This window comes from Aethalodelphis obliquidens, unplaced genomic scaffold (genome assembly GCF_003676395.1).
Source record: "Aethalodelphis obliquidens isolate GAN/ISIS:26980383/991018 unplaced genomic scaffold, ASM367639v1 scaffold30, whole genome shotgun sequence".
NCBI lineage: Eukaryota > Metazoa > Chordata > Mammalia > Artiodactyla > Delphinidae > Aethalodelphis > Aethalodelphis obliquidens.
In genome coordinates, this window is record NW_020837974.1 from 6,960,988 (window position 1) to 6,978,346 (window position 17,359).

Below are 17,359 nucleotides of genomic sequence, written 5' to 3' on the forward strand. Positions count from 1 at the left end.
CGCTTTCCATTTTCTTTTATTTATACAAAACAATTGTTTTAAATATAATTTAAGAACCCCTCCAAGCACCAGTGTCTGTCTCTTGTTTCTAACACCACTGCCCCCCACACCCCCTCATGGACACAGCTTAGGGGTACTTGGGGGGGCAGGGAAATGTCTGGGGTTGCGGCGTGACCAAGGCACTGTTCTGGAAACACACAACGATGGGTCCGTTTCAACTTGGGCAAAGGAGGCGATAAACAGGTCCCCTCTAACACAAAAAGTTACAAGGACGGTATAAAAAAAAAAAAAAAAGGGAAGGAAAAATAAGACCGAAAACAAAAAATAAAACTCAAAAACCTTCAATATGAAGGCAGCAGATGGGGGAGGGGCATTTACAAGGGAAAACCGAATTCGGTGGAGACAGCAGCAAGGTTGGGACATCCAAGTCCAATGATTTTGTCACTGGGCCATGCCGCCCCTTCCTGCCTCACGACTCGCAGGCTAGTCCCCCCTTCTCTTTGGTCTGCAGGGTCGCTGCCCTTCAAGGTGAGGAGGGGCACCTGGGGGCTCTAATTGGGGATCGGAGGGAGGCCGTGGGATTGTGCCCAACACCCCCCACCCCCGGGATGTTGGCAGATTCTGGGCACTTCTTTTCCTCTGTTCAGACCCAATCCCGAGGGAAGGGCTCCCACACCCTCAGTTTGGGGTTCCCCGCTTGGGGAGGGTCTGATTTCTACACTCCCGTACGGCCGAATCCCCAAATCCCTTCTCTCCAAATTACCAGCTCCCCGCCCCCATGGGTTCAAAGTGCAATCCAGTGGGGCCCGGGGATGGGAGCCTCTTGGGTCCCCACCCGATTCTGCCCCGGGAATAAGGGGAGCGGTGTCCCCAGCGTGGGAGTTCCTGCCGCTCCAGAGCTGGGGGGCCAGGCGAGGAGGCGCAGGTCAGTACTGGGGCGCTGGTGCCCCCGACCCTCCTGAGGCTCCAGGCTTGGCCTGGGACTTCATGTGCTGCACACTGGCCAGGATTTTTTTCTGATGCCCCGCCAGAGTGACTCCGATTCGGAGCAGGTCCCTGGGGAAGAATGAACAGCTAGGTGAGGCCACTGGGCTCCCGGGCGGCTCTCCTACCAAAACCCCATCCTCGCCTCGGGACTGTCCGCCAATCAGAATGGCCGGCGGGAAAGGGGGCTGACGTCAATAGTTGCCAGTCAGTTTCCGGAGGATTTAGGAGCCGCCACAGTTCTGCGCAGCCGCAGTAAGGAGCGGGGCTAGGTACCCGCGGGGGTCGAGATGCAGGAGGTGGGGCGGGCTGAGAGAGAGAGAGAGAGAGAGAGAAGGAAAGAAAGAGCTGGGTGGGTGGAGAGGAAGGGGCGGGAGAGGACAAAAACAAACTGCTCCCAGCCCCATCCTGATGCGGGGAGACGGGGATAAGGAAAAAAGAGGTGAGAAATGGAGGGCAAGAGCTCGTGTCAGGGAACCCGTGTCAAGGCGAGGCTAGAGCAAGTCAGGGAGGAGATGCCCAGACCTGGTGGGGCAGACTGGCCCGGGACCTGCCTTCCAGGGAGAGGAAGGGCCTCCTGGACCCTCTGTGTCTGGGTTTATAGTCCTTCTATTTCTGTGATTCAAACCTGGGGCAAGAAGAGTCATTGGGAGAGAAATGGAAAGGCAGAAAGGAGGACCAGGGAGAGGCCAGCTAGGGAAAACCAGTATTGGGGAGGCATTGGAATCATAAAACCATTTAACATTAAAGCTGGAAAGGCTCTCCAAAACCTAGTCCAACCTTCTCCTTTTATGGGTGGGAAAGCATCCAGAGTTGACACGTCGTTAATGTGAGAGCAGGGTCTGGAATGCAGACAGATGCACGAAGATACATACAGATTGCGAGGTGGGAGCGAGATGGCCCCGGGCTGAGACGGTGCAAGGGGGTGAGGCGCGCACAGCTGACCGGGAAGAATCCTGGGGCTCTCAGCCCCTGCAGCTGTTACTGCTTTGGCAGGGGAGGGGCTTTAGAAAACAGAGTTGGCACCAGGAGTTGACCCCAAAGGCCCCTGCTGAAACTGTGGACCTGATTCTGGTCCCCAGGCACCACCCCTCCTGGCTGCTTGGCCCTCACCACTCCCCCACCTCCATCTCCTGCCACGACTTACTCAGTGGAGATCTGGCTGACCAGCTCGAAGGAGCCAAACCCAGCGGCTGCAAAACTTTCTTCGTATCTTCCCATCTTGATGGCTCGAAGCCACTCGCCCACAGAGCCAAAAGCTGAGTAGTGAGGCTGCCGCTGATCCAGGAGGGGGTGCGAGGCCCTGGGAGGCAAGGATGGGGAGGACACACTGAGAACCAGCCCGTGTCAGGGTGGCGAAGTAGAGCCCAGCCCTGGAGAGGTGGACAGGGACCATCCCACATACCACCAACGGGACGGATACTTCTCAGGGGGAAGCGAGGTTCTCAGGGGATGGCAGAGTGCAGGAAAGAGGGCCCATCCTCTGGGGTCCTCACCCGCCATTCTCGCGGGCCACGATTTTGAGGCTGGCAGGGTTCCGGATCATCTTGTCGAGGGCACTGACCACCTGGGGGAAGCGGGGCCGCGCGTTCCGGTCTTTCTGCCAACAGTCCAGCATAAGCTGATGCAGGGAGGTGGGGCAGTCTGGGGGCGGGGGCAACCGGTAGTCCTGTTCAATGGCATTGATCACCTGGAATGACAGGTAGAAGCACTGGGTGAGGACGTCAGGGAAAACAAGGCTGCCAAAGGACCCCAGGGAAACGGCGACTTAAGAGATGCCGGGATGGCTGCTACAGCACCCCCCAGAAGGGCAGTTCTGGGGGGTGCTCCTGGCCAGGGCCGAGGCCACTGGCTGTGGCTCAGCGTCCCAGAAGCGCATGAGCTATGATCCAGACATGTAACTTCCCAAGGCTGCCTTCCATCACTGTGTCCTTCTGTGACCAGATAGGCTGTATTGAGCCCTTGGATACAGAGATCAGCTCCTCACAGCGCCACCCTCACCACCTCAAGGACCAAGCAGTGATGAGCTCTCTGAGAACCAACCCCCCCCCCCACCCCACCCCACCCCCCGCCCCATATCCCAAGAGAGAGGACGTTCCAGGAAAGCTTGGTAGGACACTTACATCCTGATTGCTCATATCCCAGTACGGCCGTTCCCCAAATGACATGACCTCCCACATCACAATCCCATAGCTCCAGGCATCACTGGCAGATGTGAACTTCCGGAATGCAATGGCCTCAGGGGCTGTCCATCGGATGGGAATCTTTCCTCCCTAAAGATGGGGGAGGAAAAGGTGAGCTGGGGGACTCACAGGACTCAGGCATTCTGCCCCCCACCTTTGCGTTTCCCCCAGCTCAGGCCTCCTTTCTTTCTGGGACCCAAACACCCAGCTCCCCGACTCTGTTCTTTTCCTAGACACCCGGTAGCCAGGTTCCTTAAGCTGCCCCCCCTGCCCCCACAAAGTCTACTCTTACAACCTGTCTTGGACCAGAGCTGTCAAGCCCTCAGCCTCCCAACTTTCCAACCTGCCCTGCTCACCTGGCCCTAAGAACCTAGTTCATATGCCTGCGCCCCAGCCTCACCAGAGAGCTCGTGTAGGTGGGATCAGAAGAGTTCTCCTCCAGGAATCGGGAGAGGCCAAAGTCTGAAACCTTGCAGACGAGGTTGCTGTTGACCAAGATGTTGCGGGCAGCCAGGTCTCGGTGGACGTAGCTCATCTCAGCAAGGTACCGCATGCCCGAAGCGATGCCCCGTAACATGCCCACGAGCTGGATGACGGTGAACTGGCCGTCGTTCAGCTGGAGATGGACATGGCGGGGGCGTGGTTCGGACAGCTCACCCACTGCTCCCCCTTCCTTCCATGTTCTAAACAGTATTTGTCCCTCCCAGACCCAACTCACAGACCTACCTGTAGGACTGGCCTGCTGACATCCCAGGTAAACCACCCCCTTTCTTTAAAAAAAAAAAAAAAAAAAATTTCTTTATTTTTATTTATTTTCTATTTCTAAATTTTATTATTTGAAATCTATAGACGGTTTATTTTATTTTATTTTTTGGTCGTGCATGCAGGATCTTAGTTCCCCGACCAGGTATCGAACCTGGGCTCCCTGCATTGGGAATGCGGAGTCTTAACCACTGGACCGCCAGGGAAGTCCCTCCCTCCTTTCTTTTACCCTGAGTTCTCTCAGCTCTTACTATGGTATCGTGACACAATGCTTACAGTTGTCCCACTTTCAAATATTTGCTTTCAGTCTCTCGTAATTAGATTATAAGGAGACATTTTAAGATTTTCTTCCATTTAACCTTTACATCCAGTGCTTTACATCCAGGAAATACTCAACAAATGCCTTTGATCTATGTTCTCTTTATTTGACAGCAACAGAGCGCTGACAGTTACGAGCGTGCTCAGAAGCCGCCCTTCGACAGGTGGAGATGCGTGCCTCGGTGCTAAACCTGCCACAGTCTCGCTCGGCCCTCTTGGACCAACTGTATGCAGGATGCAAGAGAACAGTGAGGAATCCGGTGTGATCAGTGACCACAGCACCAAACCCAAGGTCTAAAGCCCGACCTTGAGCTTTGTAGAGCTGCCTCTCACCAGGTAAGCCGACCAGTCATGGACAGTTAACTCAGCCCACCTTCTGGGTCCAGCTAGCACGCAGGGGACCCTCGGCAGCCCTCCAGGGCCAGCAACACAGAGTTCAGAAACCGAACTCTGAATCCATCCTCCAAGCCTGCACCCACCCCACGCCTCACATCTCAGCTGGTGGACTCACTTCCAGACGCTCAGGGTAGAGACCTCGGAGTCTCCCACTCCCACGGCTTACAGTCCATCAGCAAGTTCTGCTGACTGTGCCTCCAAAACGCACCCCAAACCAACCACTTGTGCGCATTCACTGCAGCCCCCGTGGCCTGAATGATGCCAGTGTTCTCATCGGCTCCTCTCCCCCAGCATCCGTCAGAGGGATCTCCTCAAATCACCTCCCTCTCCTGCTGAAAAGCTTCCCCTCAGACTTCTAATCGCATCCAAACTTCTAAGGTCACGAGGCCCAGCCGCCAACCGCAACGTGATCCACTATCACTCCTCTGCTGACCTGGTTCAGCTTCACCGGCCTCTCTGCTTCTTAAACAGGCTGGGATCCCGCCCACCCTGGGTTGCTACTCTCTGCCCCCGACACGCTTCCCCCCATCTTCTCATGGCCGGCTTTCTCATCTACCCAAACGTCATCTCTTCTAAGATAGACCCCCTTCCCTTTCCTGCAACCGGACAATGGAACAGACTCCCGTATCCACAAGGGAGGGTCAGGCCATTCTGGCAGTGCTCCAGGCCTCAGCATCCCTCATGTTGGCAGCCGGGTAGCCTGTGTCTCCTGATGCGGTGCCACGGGAAGTACACGGCTCCCCCTGATGTAGGCTGGCCACAGACGTTTAATTTTGAACTTAGCACAACATTAATAGACATTGCTTCCCTTACAGGAAACACAGAGAAACAAGCTAGATGACCCCACAGGGAAGAATCCGATAAATCCCGAAGATAAGACATTCAAGTGGACAAGTGGCCCAGCCCTTCAGTGTATCAGAACCCCAGCAAGGGACTGTCCTGGATGTAGAAAAGGCTCAAAACAATAACCACAGGTGCAGTGCTTGATCCTGAACTGGATGCTGGGACATTCGGGGGACAACTAGAGAAATATGAGTATCAAGTTGGCATTAGGTGATACCAAGGAATTGTTGCAATTCTGTTAAACGCAATGTTACTTTGTTATGTAGAAAAACGTTTTGGGGACTTCCCTGGTGGTCCAGTGGTTAAGACGCCGCACTTCCACTGCAGGGGGAGCGGCTTCAATCCCGGGTCAGGGAAATTCCGCACGCCGCGTGAAGCGGCCAAAAAAAAGAAAGTTTTGGTTTTTTACAGAAGATGCATAGGAAAGTTTAAAAAATAATAAAATTCATGCAGTTTTGTTAAGGTAGCAAAAATGAGCTCTTCTCTCTCATTTCTATGATCCTGTTTAATTTTTTTCACATCTGAAATCATGTTTACTTTTTGTAAAACCTTGTTTGTACTTGTTAATCTTCAGTCTCCCCCATTACGCCACCAGCTCTCCAAGAGCAGAGATGGTCACGGCTCTATCCCCCGAGGCCCAGTACAGTGGCTGCTACACAACGAGGCGCTCAGTAAATATTTGTCACGAGGACAGATGACAACCCCTCCATGTCCCAGGGTCAGCCAGCTCCACAGGGAGACCAATCCCAGGACTCCACCTTCCCTGGTGGAGAATGAAGGGCAGAGGGGCAGTGACGCAGGACCCACTGTCTGTCCTGGGTTCTGAGCTCCTTGCTTGCCCTACGGGAGCACAGGGTGGACGCGGAAAGCTGGGAGCAGGGGGTCTCACCCTCAGGAAGGAGTCCAGGGCGCCGTTCTCCATGAACTCGGTGAGAATCATGACGGGCACGCTGTTGGTGACCACGCCCTCCAGGCGGATGATGTTGGGGTGCTCGAACTGGCCCATGATGGAGGCCTCGCTCAGGAACTCCCGCCGCTGCCGCTCCGTGTAGCCGCCCTTCAGGGTCTTGATGGCCACACAGCTCTCCTTTTTCCCTGGGGCCTTCAGCCGCCCCCGGCATACCTCCCCAAACTCGCCTTCAGGAAGGAGGCCGAGGGTCAGCTCTCCTGACCCGCGCCCCCCCCCCCGGCCCCAACCCCAGGTCCGGCCCTGCAGTCCCTCTCCCCACCCCTCCCCCCGACCCGGGCACCCAGGCATCTTCCTCTCACCTGCGCCAATCACCTCTTCAATCTTGACATAGGAGACATCGATCTCTTTGGCAAATTCCCTCACAGCCTCATTAGGGTCTTCGTAAGTGAAGGGGTCAATGTAGACCTTAGTACCTGAGGAATCACGCGGGGCTTGTCAACCACCACTGCATTCAGATGCCCTGGTCCCTGGCTCACAGCTCGCACCCCAGCCCTGTCTCCTCCAGGATGGGCCTACCCACCGTGCCCAATGAGATACTGTCCGTGTTTGTCTGAGTATTCAGCTTCTCTCCCGTTGCTCTGCTTCCTGTAGCCGATGGGAAAGAAGAGGTAAACTGAGTCACGCATCTCGATGTTTCCAGAGGGGAAGGATGGGAATCAGAGAAGGTTCCAGGTGAAAACAGGCTCCCGGGACATCGGGGGAGGTTTGCCCTGGAGCAGGAGGGCAGGTGGCCAGCTACACAGGGCTTCGCAGGGGCCCCCGGGTGCCCAGAGCCCTCACCTGAGGCAAAGGACAGCGATGACGACGACCACGAGGACCAGCACCGCGCCCACGACCGCCGTGCCAGCAATCAGGGCCAGCTGCTCCCGCCAGCTCTCATTCTCTGGAGAAGAACTGGTGATCAGGGGGACCCGGCGGGCCCGTGGGCTCCCCTCAAGTCCCTCAGGGCAAGCAAAGAAGTTTCCCAGCCCTGGTGGGTTTGATTTTGTTCTGTTATAAATACTGGAAACCACAAAAGGTTCCACTTGAACAGAAGGTTCCAAAGGCTAAAAATGAAAAGGTTCGTAGCCAAAAAGTGGAAACAACCCAAATGCCCATCAACGGATGAATGGATAAATAAAATGTGCCGCAGCCATTCAATGGAGTATTTTTCAGCCACGAGACGGAATGAAGTCCTGACACGTTCTACAACACGGATGAACCTTGAAAACATCATGCCACGTAAAAGAAGCCAGTCCCAAAAGACCGTATCGTGTGCCTGCATTTGTATGAAAGGTCCAGCACAGGCAAACCACAGACACAAAAAGTAGACCAGGCTTCCCTGTGGCGCAGTGGTTGAGAGGCCGCCTGCTGATGCAGGGGACGCGGGTTCGTGCCCCAGTCCGGGAAGATCCCACATGCCGCAGAGCGGCTGGGCCCGTGAGCCATGGCCGCTGAGCCTGCGCGTCCGGAGCCTGTGCTCCGCAACGGGAGAGGTCACAACAGTGAGAGGCCCACGTACCGCCAAAAAAAAAAAAAAAAAAGTAGACTAGTGTTTGCCAGGGGCTGGGAGGTAATGGAAGAGTTATAAGCATCTCTTTTTTGAGGTGCTGAAATGATCTAAAATTAATTGCGGTGATGGTTGCACAACTCTGTGAATATATTATAAGTCAATGAATTATACATTTTATTTTATTTTAAAATTTATTTATTTTTATTTTTGGCTGTGTTGGGTCTTTGTTTCTGTGCGAGGGCTTTCTCTAGTTGTGGCAAGTGGGGGCCCCTCTTCCTTGCGGTGCGCGGGCCTCTCACTATCCCAGCCTCTCTTGTTGCGGAGCACAGGCTCCAGACGCGCAGGCTCAGTAGTTGTGGCTCACGAGCCTAGTTGCTCTGCGGCATGTGGGATCCTCCCAGACCAGGACTCGAACCCGTGTCCCCTGCATTGGCAGGCAGATTCTCAACCACTGCGCCACCAGGGGAGCCCATGAATTATACATGTTAAATGGGTGAATCATGGCGTATGAGTCATACCTCAATAAAATGGTTAAAAAAGTTCAAAAGTTTAGAAAACCACTGAGCCAGCATACAAAATCTATCATAGTGTCACCTCAGTTAATCCTGGGAGCCCTGTGAGAGAGGCCTCATATTTCCATTTTTTTGGATGAGAGAGCTGGGGCTCAGGGGTCAACTTTTTGCTGAAGGTCACATAGCTGGAGAGCCGCTGAGCTGGCCTTCACACCCAGCTGTTGCTTTTGGTTTCTACATCTTATCCCCAGGCCAAAATGCCTCGTGGTTGAGAGAAAGAGAAGCGTGGGGCTGTGGCTTTGGGGGTCCTGAGGGCAGAGCCAAGGCCTCCCGCCTGGTCAGGTCAGCCAACCCCACCTGCATCTGGCTCCCCGGGCTCACCGTCCAGCTGGGTCTGGCTGTGGTGCTCCTGGCCGAAGGGCCCGTAGCCAGCCTCGGAGCGCGCCCGCACCTGGACCAGGTAGCTGGCTCCCCGCTTCAGTCCCCGCAGCTCTGCCCGGTTCTCCGATGTCTTCAGGAACCGCACACTGCTGGGGCCCTCTGCGCCCTGTTCAGGAGAGGGGACTGGCCGTGAGCCAGGGCCCCCAGATTCCACTGCTCTTTCTGCCTCCCCCCGCCCTGGGCCCGCATCCCTAGCATCTCTGTCCTGCTGAGTGGCAGGTGCGGCCTTTGTGCTCACTTATGTATGCACTGTGCCTTGTGTTTTGCATTAATTATATCATTTAATCCTTGTAGCGCTTCTGTGGGATAGGTTCCATTATCCTAAGCATTTTTGGGGGGTGGGGGAGGCCTCGCCGCGTGGCATGCGGGATCTTAGTTCCCCGACCAGGGATCGAACCCATGCCCCCTGCAGTGGAAGCACAGAGTCTTAACCACTGGACTGCCAGGGAAGTCCCATCCTAAGCATTTTACAATGAGGATATTAAGCTCAGAGAGGCCAAGGGGTTGACACAAGGTCACTTGGCTAGTACGTGGCAGAGGGCTGCAATTCAGGCGTCCTGGTCCCTGGAGCAGGTCCCACTGCCCACCCCCACCCCTGGGGCGGGGCCTGGTCTCACCTTCTCGTGATACTTGACCTCATAGTCCAGCACTGCCCCGCTGGGTGCCCGGGGAACAGCCCATGCCAGGCTCAAGCTGCTGGGTGATGACCGAGTCACCCTGATGTCGGACACTGGGGGTGGCACTGCAAGAGACAGATGCCTTGGGGCCCTTGATCGTGGCAGGTCTGTCTCTCATCTTTCCCAGCTCCTCCTCTACTGGCCACACTTGTCTCGGTCCCCCAGCTGTTTCCGGAATTCCTTGTGGCTCTCTCTGCCCCGTCCTGAACTCTCCAGTCCACCTCTGCATCTTTTTTTTTTTTTTTTTTTTGCGGTATGCAGGCCTCTCACTGTTGTGGCCTCTCCCGTTGCGGAGCACAGGCTCCAGACGCGCAGGGCCAGCGGCCATGGCCCACGGGCCCAGCAACTGCGCGGCATGCGGGATCCTCCTGGACCAGGGCACGAACCCGCGTCCCCTGCATCGTCAGGCGGACTCTCAACCACTGTGCCACCAGGGAAGCCCCACTTTTGCATCTTTTTAATTCTCTTTCTGCCTCTTGCCCCAAAGGCCTTGACCCGCTATATTTCCTGGGGATCCCACTCCCCAGCTGCTGCCTTTTCCCCCTCAGGCCTTTAGACTGTCCATATCCCTCGCGAGCCTTTCCCACCAACGCCTCTCCCATCCGACCACAGGCTGCCCCCTGCCCCCAGCCCCCAGTCTCACCCTCACGGTCAGTGGTGACATTCACAGCCTCAAATGGAACTGGCCCGCTGGCTAAGGAGGACACCCCGTTCACGGCGGTGACCTCGAAGGTATAGGTGAAGTCAGGACGCAACCCACGAATGGCCACCCAGGGCTCCATCAGGTCCCGGGGGCCGGGGTCGAAGGTCAGGTCTCCCCCGCAGGGCGTGCAGGAGCCGCCGGGGCGGCACTCCCGGCACCGGAGCGCATAGGTGAGGTCCTCTCGGCCTCCCGACTCGAGGGGGGCACTCCATTCCAGGCGCAGGGAAGAGCCGTTCAGGCGGGGAACCACGCTTCTCGGGGCGGACGGAGGGGCTGCAGGAGACCAGGACGTCAGGCAGAGGCTGAGCAGACGGGCAGGGGACGGGCAGTGGGACAGACAGGCAGCCACACTGACGTCTTGTCTTGGCCGGGCACCAGACCAGGGTCAAGAGGAGGAAGGTGTGGGAGGAGGATGGGACTGGGGTCGGGGGTCCACCCCAGGGGTCACTGGCCACTTACTGGTACAGGGTGCACCTCGGGGGTCTGTGCGGGCCCTGAAGTACCCAATGCGACACTGGCAGACGGGCGAGCCAATGGTGTTGGAGTGGCTGTTGGCTGGGCACGGCTGGCAGGACCCCTCCCCAGACAGGGGCTTGAAGGTGCCCTGAGCACAGGCTGCGAGAAAGCGTCCATCAGAGACATTCAGCGGGGGGGGGGCAAAAAAAGGACATTCGGCAGCTACTAAAGTCGCACGAGGTGCAAAAGGGAGAACAGGGAGGGAGAAGCACCTCTAAGAGAAGACCTCCCTCCAGACCAGGGGTCTGAACCCGGACGTGTACCCCCGGCCGCTCCACGGCAGCCTGGTGAAACCCAGACCCCTGCTCCGAGGAATGATTTTAAATGCACACCACAAAATACACAGATTACCAAGCAAACCAAATAACTAAAAATACAGTGATCGAAACGTGAAGAAACTTTGCAACACAGCAACGTGTGTTTCTGTACCAACAAGATACAGCGGCAAGGCTGACAGGCGAGGAAATACTGAAGTCACCATGAGCGAAAAACAACATTTTGCCAGTCTTGCGTCATCTCTAATGGGCTGTGAAAACACCCAGGATTTGAATGGGGCCCAAGTCTCAGGTCCTGCTCGACCGCTGGGCTGTGGCTGACACTCCGTGAGAGGAGTGGCCAATTTCAGGTAAAGATGAGTGCAAAGAAATGGTCATTTTTTTTCCCTTCCACCAAAGTTCACAGATTCCCCTACGTTCTACCTACAAAACCCAGGTTAAGAAACTCTGCTCTGGAGAAAAGGCTACGTGAGAATTCAATATCAGTAAATTTGACGAAACCATAACGAAAAAGACTACAGACCGTGAAGCCTTTGTCCTCTGAGTCCAATAAGGTCCCCCAGCCCTGAGGACAGTCCCACAGCCCAGAAAGGAATTGGACATAGATAGAAGAATGAGTGTGGAAATGATGGAGAGCTCAGAACTGTGCTGGGGGCCCTGAAAACACACCCTCCAGTAACTGAGTGCCCAGGAGAATAAAGAACTTTTAAAACGGAAATTTAAGAAGTGGATCTAAGAGCAGGGTACCAGCCAGGCCTCCTGCAGACACAGGCAAGCTTTGTGGGGGAAGTGCTGGCCCTCACCTCGGCACCTGGTATTCCCCTCGGCGGCCTCAAACCCTGGAGCACAGCTGCAGCCCGTGACCGGCTGCTCAGCCCACTGGCCATCCTCCCGGCAGTAGAGGCTCGGGCTGGGGCCAGGGGCGGGCACAGCATCGGCCACGCAGCTCCCCGCCACGGGAACCACCAGCTCACGAGGCACGGTCTCCGGGAAGCAGGTGAGGTTCACGGTCAGCTGGGCGCACTTCTTATAGAAGAGGTGCAGGGACAGCAGGGCCATGCAGGCGCCCTGGTCCTGGAAGGCCAGATAGAAGCCGGCCTTGGTGAGCGGGCCCAGACGCAGCGTCTTGACGTTCACCTTCCCGGTGGCCTCGGCCCCGGGGCGCTTCCGGGTCAGGTGCTCAGCAGCAACTGTGTCCACCTGCCAGGTTGGGGAAGAGACTCACTGCCGCTGTCCTCCACTCCCCCAGGACCCCGCTGGACTGTCTTCTTCCCAGCTCACCCTCTCCCTGACCTGCCTGGCTCCTGTTCCAGAACCTTCTCTCCACCGTTCCCAACGTACGCTTTCCTGCAGGCCCCAACATTGTCCATTAACACCCGCCGAGCTCCTATGATGCATCCAGCCACTGTCCCGCACCCCCTTTCTGTGCATTCACTCGTCCTACAGACACTTATCAACACCCACTCTGTGCCAGGCCCTGGCCTCCACGCCAAGGAAACAGAAATGAAGGCAACGCTGATGAACTAATGATAAATTAAAAGTATGATGAGTGCTACGGCAGGCGGGACCCCAGGGCAGGGCACATCAGCAAAGGCGTCCCGGGGGGCACCTCAGAGCTGGAAGTTACAAGGCGAGGAGTTGGGTGGGAGAGGCAGAGAGAAGGCATTCTAGGGTGAGGCATCAGCTGGTGCGAAGGCAGGGGGCTGGAAAGGGGCGAAGTGTACTCAGAGAATGGGGAAGTGTAGGGGGGCCCAGCACATGGAGTAGAGCGGCTGTCCCACCTAGCAGGCCACCCTCTCCCCTCCTCAGACCCGGGCCTCTTGCTCCTCGCCCCCAGCACCTCTAGACCACAGGCCGGCCCCAGACCCCACCTTGGCCTGGGGCACCTGGGTACCTTGATGTAGGGGTTCTCCATCCAGGCTGGCGTGTGGGCCGTGGCCGTGTCCGCGTCGCTCTCAAAGTAGAAGACGGTGAAGGTCTCCTTGCAGGAGCGGCCGGCCCGCGGCAGGGAGAGGCATTCCAGCATGGTGAAGCGCAGCGTGGCATACACGTGCACGGCGCCCCGGCGGGGCACCCAGCCCGTGCGCAGCCAGTGGGCCAGGCCCGGGGCCCGCTGCACGTCACACACCTCGTAGGTCCGAACACTGTGCTGCTCCTCGTCCAGGCCGCTCAGCTCCTCCCACTGCGGGGAGAAGGGCGCTCAGCCTGGGGGCTGCTAAGTGGGTGGGTGAAGGTCAGTGCCATAAAGCCACGAGGGCTGGGGGACCCTGGAGAGCAAGGGCTCAGAGGATACCTGCTTCGGCTGCTGCGATGGCTGTGTGTGTATGTGTGGGGCCTGGGAAGCAGGAGTACAGGTGGACCCCCTCCCTCGGTTTCTCTCCAAGCCCCAGCTCTTACCTGTCCCTCCACCTGAGGGAATGTCACCCACTTCAGATCGGCAGTTTCCAATTTTGTGTTCAGTAGGGTCTCTAAGACAGACAGACAGAGTCAGTAAGCGCTTGGGAGAGACACCAGGAAGCCCAGACCCCTGGGAGCTGAGACAGACAGACAGGCCGAGGAGGGGAGCGAGCCCTGCCCTCTGTCCCCCCAGCAAGCCCAGATTCCCAGCCTCTTTTCTGAGTGCCAGCCCCGCCCCTGACAGCTGACAGGCACGGAGCTGACCTTTGGGACTCCCAGATCTAGGCCTCTGTGAACTGCTGTGCCCCAGAGGAGAAGGGGGGACATAGATGCTGAAAGGGGAAAAAGGCAAACAGCTCAGAAAGGGCTAAGCTAGAGCCCAGACCTGACCCTGACCCCGAGGTGGGATACAGGGACACCCTTCCCACCAGGGCCTGCCTCAGCCTCTGCAGTCTGTTCCCAAATCCAAAGAACGCGCTGCCTCCGTCCCCACCCCCCTTCAGACCAAACACCCCAGCCCTTCAGATCCTTGAAGGTGGTGCTGACCTCCTGAGGCCCAGCCCTGACCCCCCATTCCCTCCCCACCAGCTAGCTGCCCTCGGAGGAGGAAGCGCTGGAGGCCGGGACGCTCGGGTTCCTGCCCTGGGCCCCTGTGTGCAGGGGCCTCACATCTGGATTTGGTTACAGGAAGGAAAAGGGGAGGAGATTTTAGGGGTGTGTGTACGGGGGGGTGAACACACCTGGCTCTGCTCTGGCCTCTCTCTGGGGAGGAGAGGGGCGCGGCTCTGGCGGAAGGTGGGGATTAGGAGAAACTGCACAGCCCCCCCCCCGCCCCCCGCCCCTGGCTGAGGAGGGGGAGGGAGGGCAGGGGAATCCCCTCGGAGATTTGTGGGTGGGGTGCTGCAGGCCTGCCCTGGGAGGAGCCGAGAGGGGGCCCCCAGGGGAGCCAGCAGCACACCTGGGACCAGGGCCCCCCTCCCTGGTGGGAGCTGCAGGAGAGAAGGGAAGGCAGGTGGGCGGGCAGCCTCCTCCCAGGGACCAGGTGATGTCCACGGAGGGCAAGGGGTCAGGCGGGACCCCGGCCAGGCAGCTGGGGTGAGGCCTGGGCCCCCATGGATGGCGGGAGACAGCCCAGCACGCTGGGGACAGGATGCCCGGGTTCTGGGAAGGGGGCGGATAGAGGCTGCCGTCTCCACCCTCCATTGTTCCAGACTGGATAGTGTTTTCCTGTCTCCAATTTATACACTGTCTCTGTTTCAGGCTGTCCCGGGCGCTCTGAGCGGCTCACTTTCTCTCACCCTCTCTCTTTGATCTGTCACTTCTTTTGCCTCCCACCTCTCTCTCCCGCTCTCCGTCCACCTCCATTTCTGACTGTCACTCTGCTTTCTGTCTCCCACCTTTCACCATCCCTGGGGCACAGAGCCTTGGATAAAAGACTGAACTCTCGTCTCAGTCTCCTCATCTGTAAAATGGGAGCAACAATACATCCCACCCACAGGGTTGTTGGAACCCTGAAAACATAAAGCACTCAGCATGGGCCTCGGGCCCAGAAAGCACTGAGGTAACAGAAATTAGAAGTTACTCCCTGTTCCTCTTTGCATCTTTCTTTCTCTCTCACCACACATCATCCCGACGGGTTTTCTCCCTGCTTTACTTTCCCCTTTCTCTCCCACAGTTCTTTCCCCATCTTTCCCCGAGCCCAGCAAGTCTCTCCTCTTCCCCCACACCCAGCCTTTGATCCCCAGCCCAGAGCAGCACTGCCCAGCCTGGGGGAGAGGGGTTTCTAACTGCCTTTGATTCCTTCTCCTCAGTAGCCCCCCATGGCCCACTCCCCAGAGACCCCTTTGATTCCAGGCAGTGAAGGAGGGGAAGGAGGCAGCTCATTGAAAGGAGATTAGGGCCATGGGAGGAGGGTTTACAGGGCTCTTGGCTCCCCCTCTAGGGGTTGGGGGGAGGGCAGAGGCTCACGGATAAAGTAACATTTTGGCTGGGGTGGGGGGATGCAGAAAAATTAGAAGTTTAAGAGAGACAAGTAGACAGCAGTTAAGCTGAGTTCAGGGGACACGGGGGCTGTGTAGGTCAGTTTCTGCCGGCCTAGGGTTAGAGGAAAGGACTCTGGTGGGACTGGGGCAGGGTCTAGACAGCATTTAAAGGGCTGGGGTGCAGCTTGGGGAAACCAGGGAAGGGGCCTCCCTGGCGCAGGGGCCGTGGCTTTGGGAGAGATTTGGAGGTTTGGAGTGTGAGTGCAGAAAGTGGCCATCCCCACGGCGGTGTGTGGAATTGTAGGGTCAAGGTGTGAATGCTCCGGAATGGGGGGGTGGGGTAGTTTTAGGGGCTAGCACAAAGTTCTGCCTTGTCTTCTTGTTCCTCCAGAAATGTTTTCTCCTGTTTGGCAGAGGTGGGAGGAGAGGACAGAAACTTTGGAAAGAGTTTTGAAGATGGGAGTAGAAAATTGGAGAGAAAAGGAAAGGCTGCCAAGGGCGTCTGGAGTCCGGAGTAAGAGTGTGGGGAGCCGGGACCGGGGCATGTCCCGGGACAGAGCTCGCCTCCATCTCTTTCCCAAACAAAAGAAAACTCCACTCCCCGCTGGGCCGCCTCCTCCCCGCCCCCCTCCCGGGCTAGCACTATTGGTCCGGAGTGTTCGCTGTTGGGGTGCCGGGTTTGGGGGAGACAGATGTCGGCCCTTCCACCCCGAGGCCCATCTTCGGGGGGCCCCAGAAGTGGCGGGGTGACTCCAAGGAAACTCACCTTCTAAAGCGGCTACAAGCGAAGCCCAGCAGAGCAGAGCCCGGAGCTCCATGGCGCCGCCTCACTCTGGTTGGATCCGATCCGAGTTTGGGGGGCCCTAGCCCCCCCAGGTCTAAACCCCCCCCCGAGCGGGTGGACGTCGACTCCCCGCGCTGAACTCGGTCGGGGCCCTCAGCGCGGGCCCATGCGGGCGCGCCGGGCACCCGGTGGCGGCGCCCAGGTGTGGCCCCGCGTCCCAGCCGCGCGCGCAGACGGGAGGGCGGGGGCGTCCTGGCAGCGGCCGCGCCGGGCGCGAGCAGAGCAAGACGTGGCTGGAGTCGGGGTCCCTCCGGAGCCTCGGGGTCCCGCCCCGGGTGGCTGGGGGTGGGCCGGCCGCTCGCGCTCTCCCCCCCTCCCTGGAGTGGCGCTGCTCGCGCCGCCTGGCCGAGTGCGCTCCGCGTCGGCAGGGAGGGGGGGAGCGGAGCGGGGACGGGAGCGGGAGGGAGGGGACTGCGGCGCGCGGCCGAGCAGGCTGGGGCTGGGCCGGGCGGCGCCTGGCCGGGGAGGGCCGGGCGCGCGGGGGGGCGGGGGGAGTTACCCCCCAGCCCAGGCGAGGCGAGGGGGCCGGGGCGTGCTGATTGGAGCGCGCGCTGCTGAATAATTCATGAGGGAAGCGGAGCGGGGCGTCGAGCTGAGCAGGTCGGGAAGTTGGGAGAAAGTTTGGAGAAGGGGGAGGGGCGGCGGGTGCGGAGCCCGGGGACCGCCCAGACCTGCCCCGTGGCCGTGCGCCCCTGATCCGGACCGCGCGTGTCGGGGCCGGAGCCCAGGGACCCCCGGATCAGGTCCGAGCCCGGCAGACACCAGGGAGCAGAGAAACACACCCCGCAGCATGGAGGGCCGCACGCTCGAAGCCCTATCCGATCTTCCTGCGGACTTGGGATTCCCACCACCCCCTGGTTGGCGCAGGGGACCGTGTTTGGGGGAAATTTTTAAAGATGGAGGGTGGCCCAGCGGGCCCCAAGGCAGAGGTCTCAGCTTAGATACGCCTGGAGCGAACGTTCACAAAATCATTCAACAAACATTAAGTATTGGGGACCTACTGTGCGCGCAACGCAGCGCTGAAAAATGTGCAGAGGAAGAGGGGCACCTGGGTTGAGATGGGG

The 17,359-nt window shown here is 58.2% G+C and overlaps 1 protein-coding gene across 1 annotated transcript; it reads right to left on the bottom strand.

Moving 5' to 3' along the window:
* Positions 1 to 16,393, bottom strand: EPHB4 (EPH receptor B4). Its single transcript, XM_027126024.1, has 17 exons — positions 16,218 to 16,393; positions 13,470 to 13,540; positions 12,967 to 13,254; positions 11,876 to 12,272; positions 10,741 to 10,896; positions 10,222 to 10,554; positions 9,519 to 9,643; positions 8,842 to 9,007; positions 7,237 to 7,339; positions 6,977 to 7,041; positions 6,756 to 6,869; positions 6,376 to 6,623; positions 3,568 to 3,783; positions 3,108 to 3,257; positions 2,481 to 2,674; positions 2,132 to 2,287; positions 1 to 1,056 (listed from the first exon to the last, which is right to left on the bottom strand). Exons 1-17 carry the CDS (start codon positions 16,267 to 16,269, stop codon positions 927 to 929), a joined length of 2,964 nt encoding a protein of 987 aa, XP_026981825.1. The 5' UTR covers positions 16,270 to 16,393; the 3' UTR covers positions 1 to 926.
* Positions 16,394 to 17,359: the final 966 nt, after the last annotated feature.

What these genes read in the sequence shown, in the direction of transcription:
- EPHB4 (XM_027126024.1), bottom strand. Translation starts at nt 16,269, where the DNA reads ATGGAGCTCCGGGCTCTGCTCTGCTGGGCTTCGCTTGTAGCCGCTTTA. An exon ending in CCGAGGTGCACCCTGTACCA is followed by an intron (nt 10,555 to 10,740) that starts GTAAGTGGCCAG and finishes GGTCTCCTGCAG; the next exon opens with CCCCTCCGTCCGCCCCGAGA. An exon ending in CAGCCAGACCCAGCTGGACG is followed by an intron (nt 7,340 to 8,841) that starts GTGAGCCCGGGG and finishes GTTCTTCTCCAG; the next exon opens with AGAATGAGAGCTGGCGGGAG.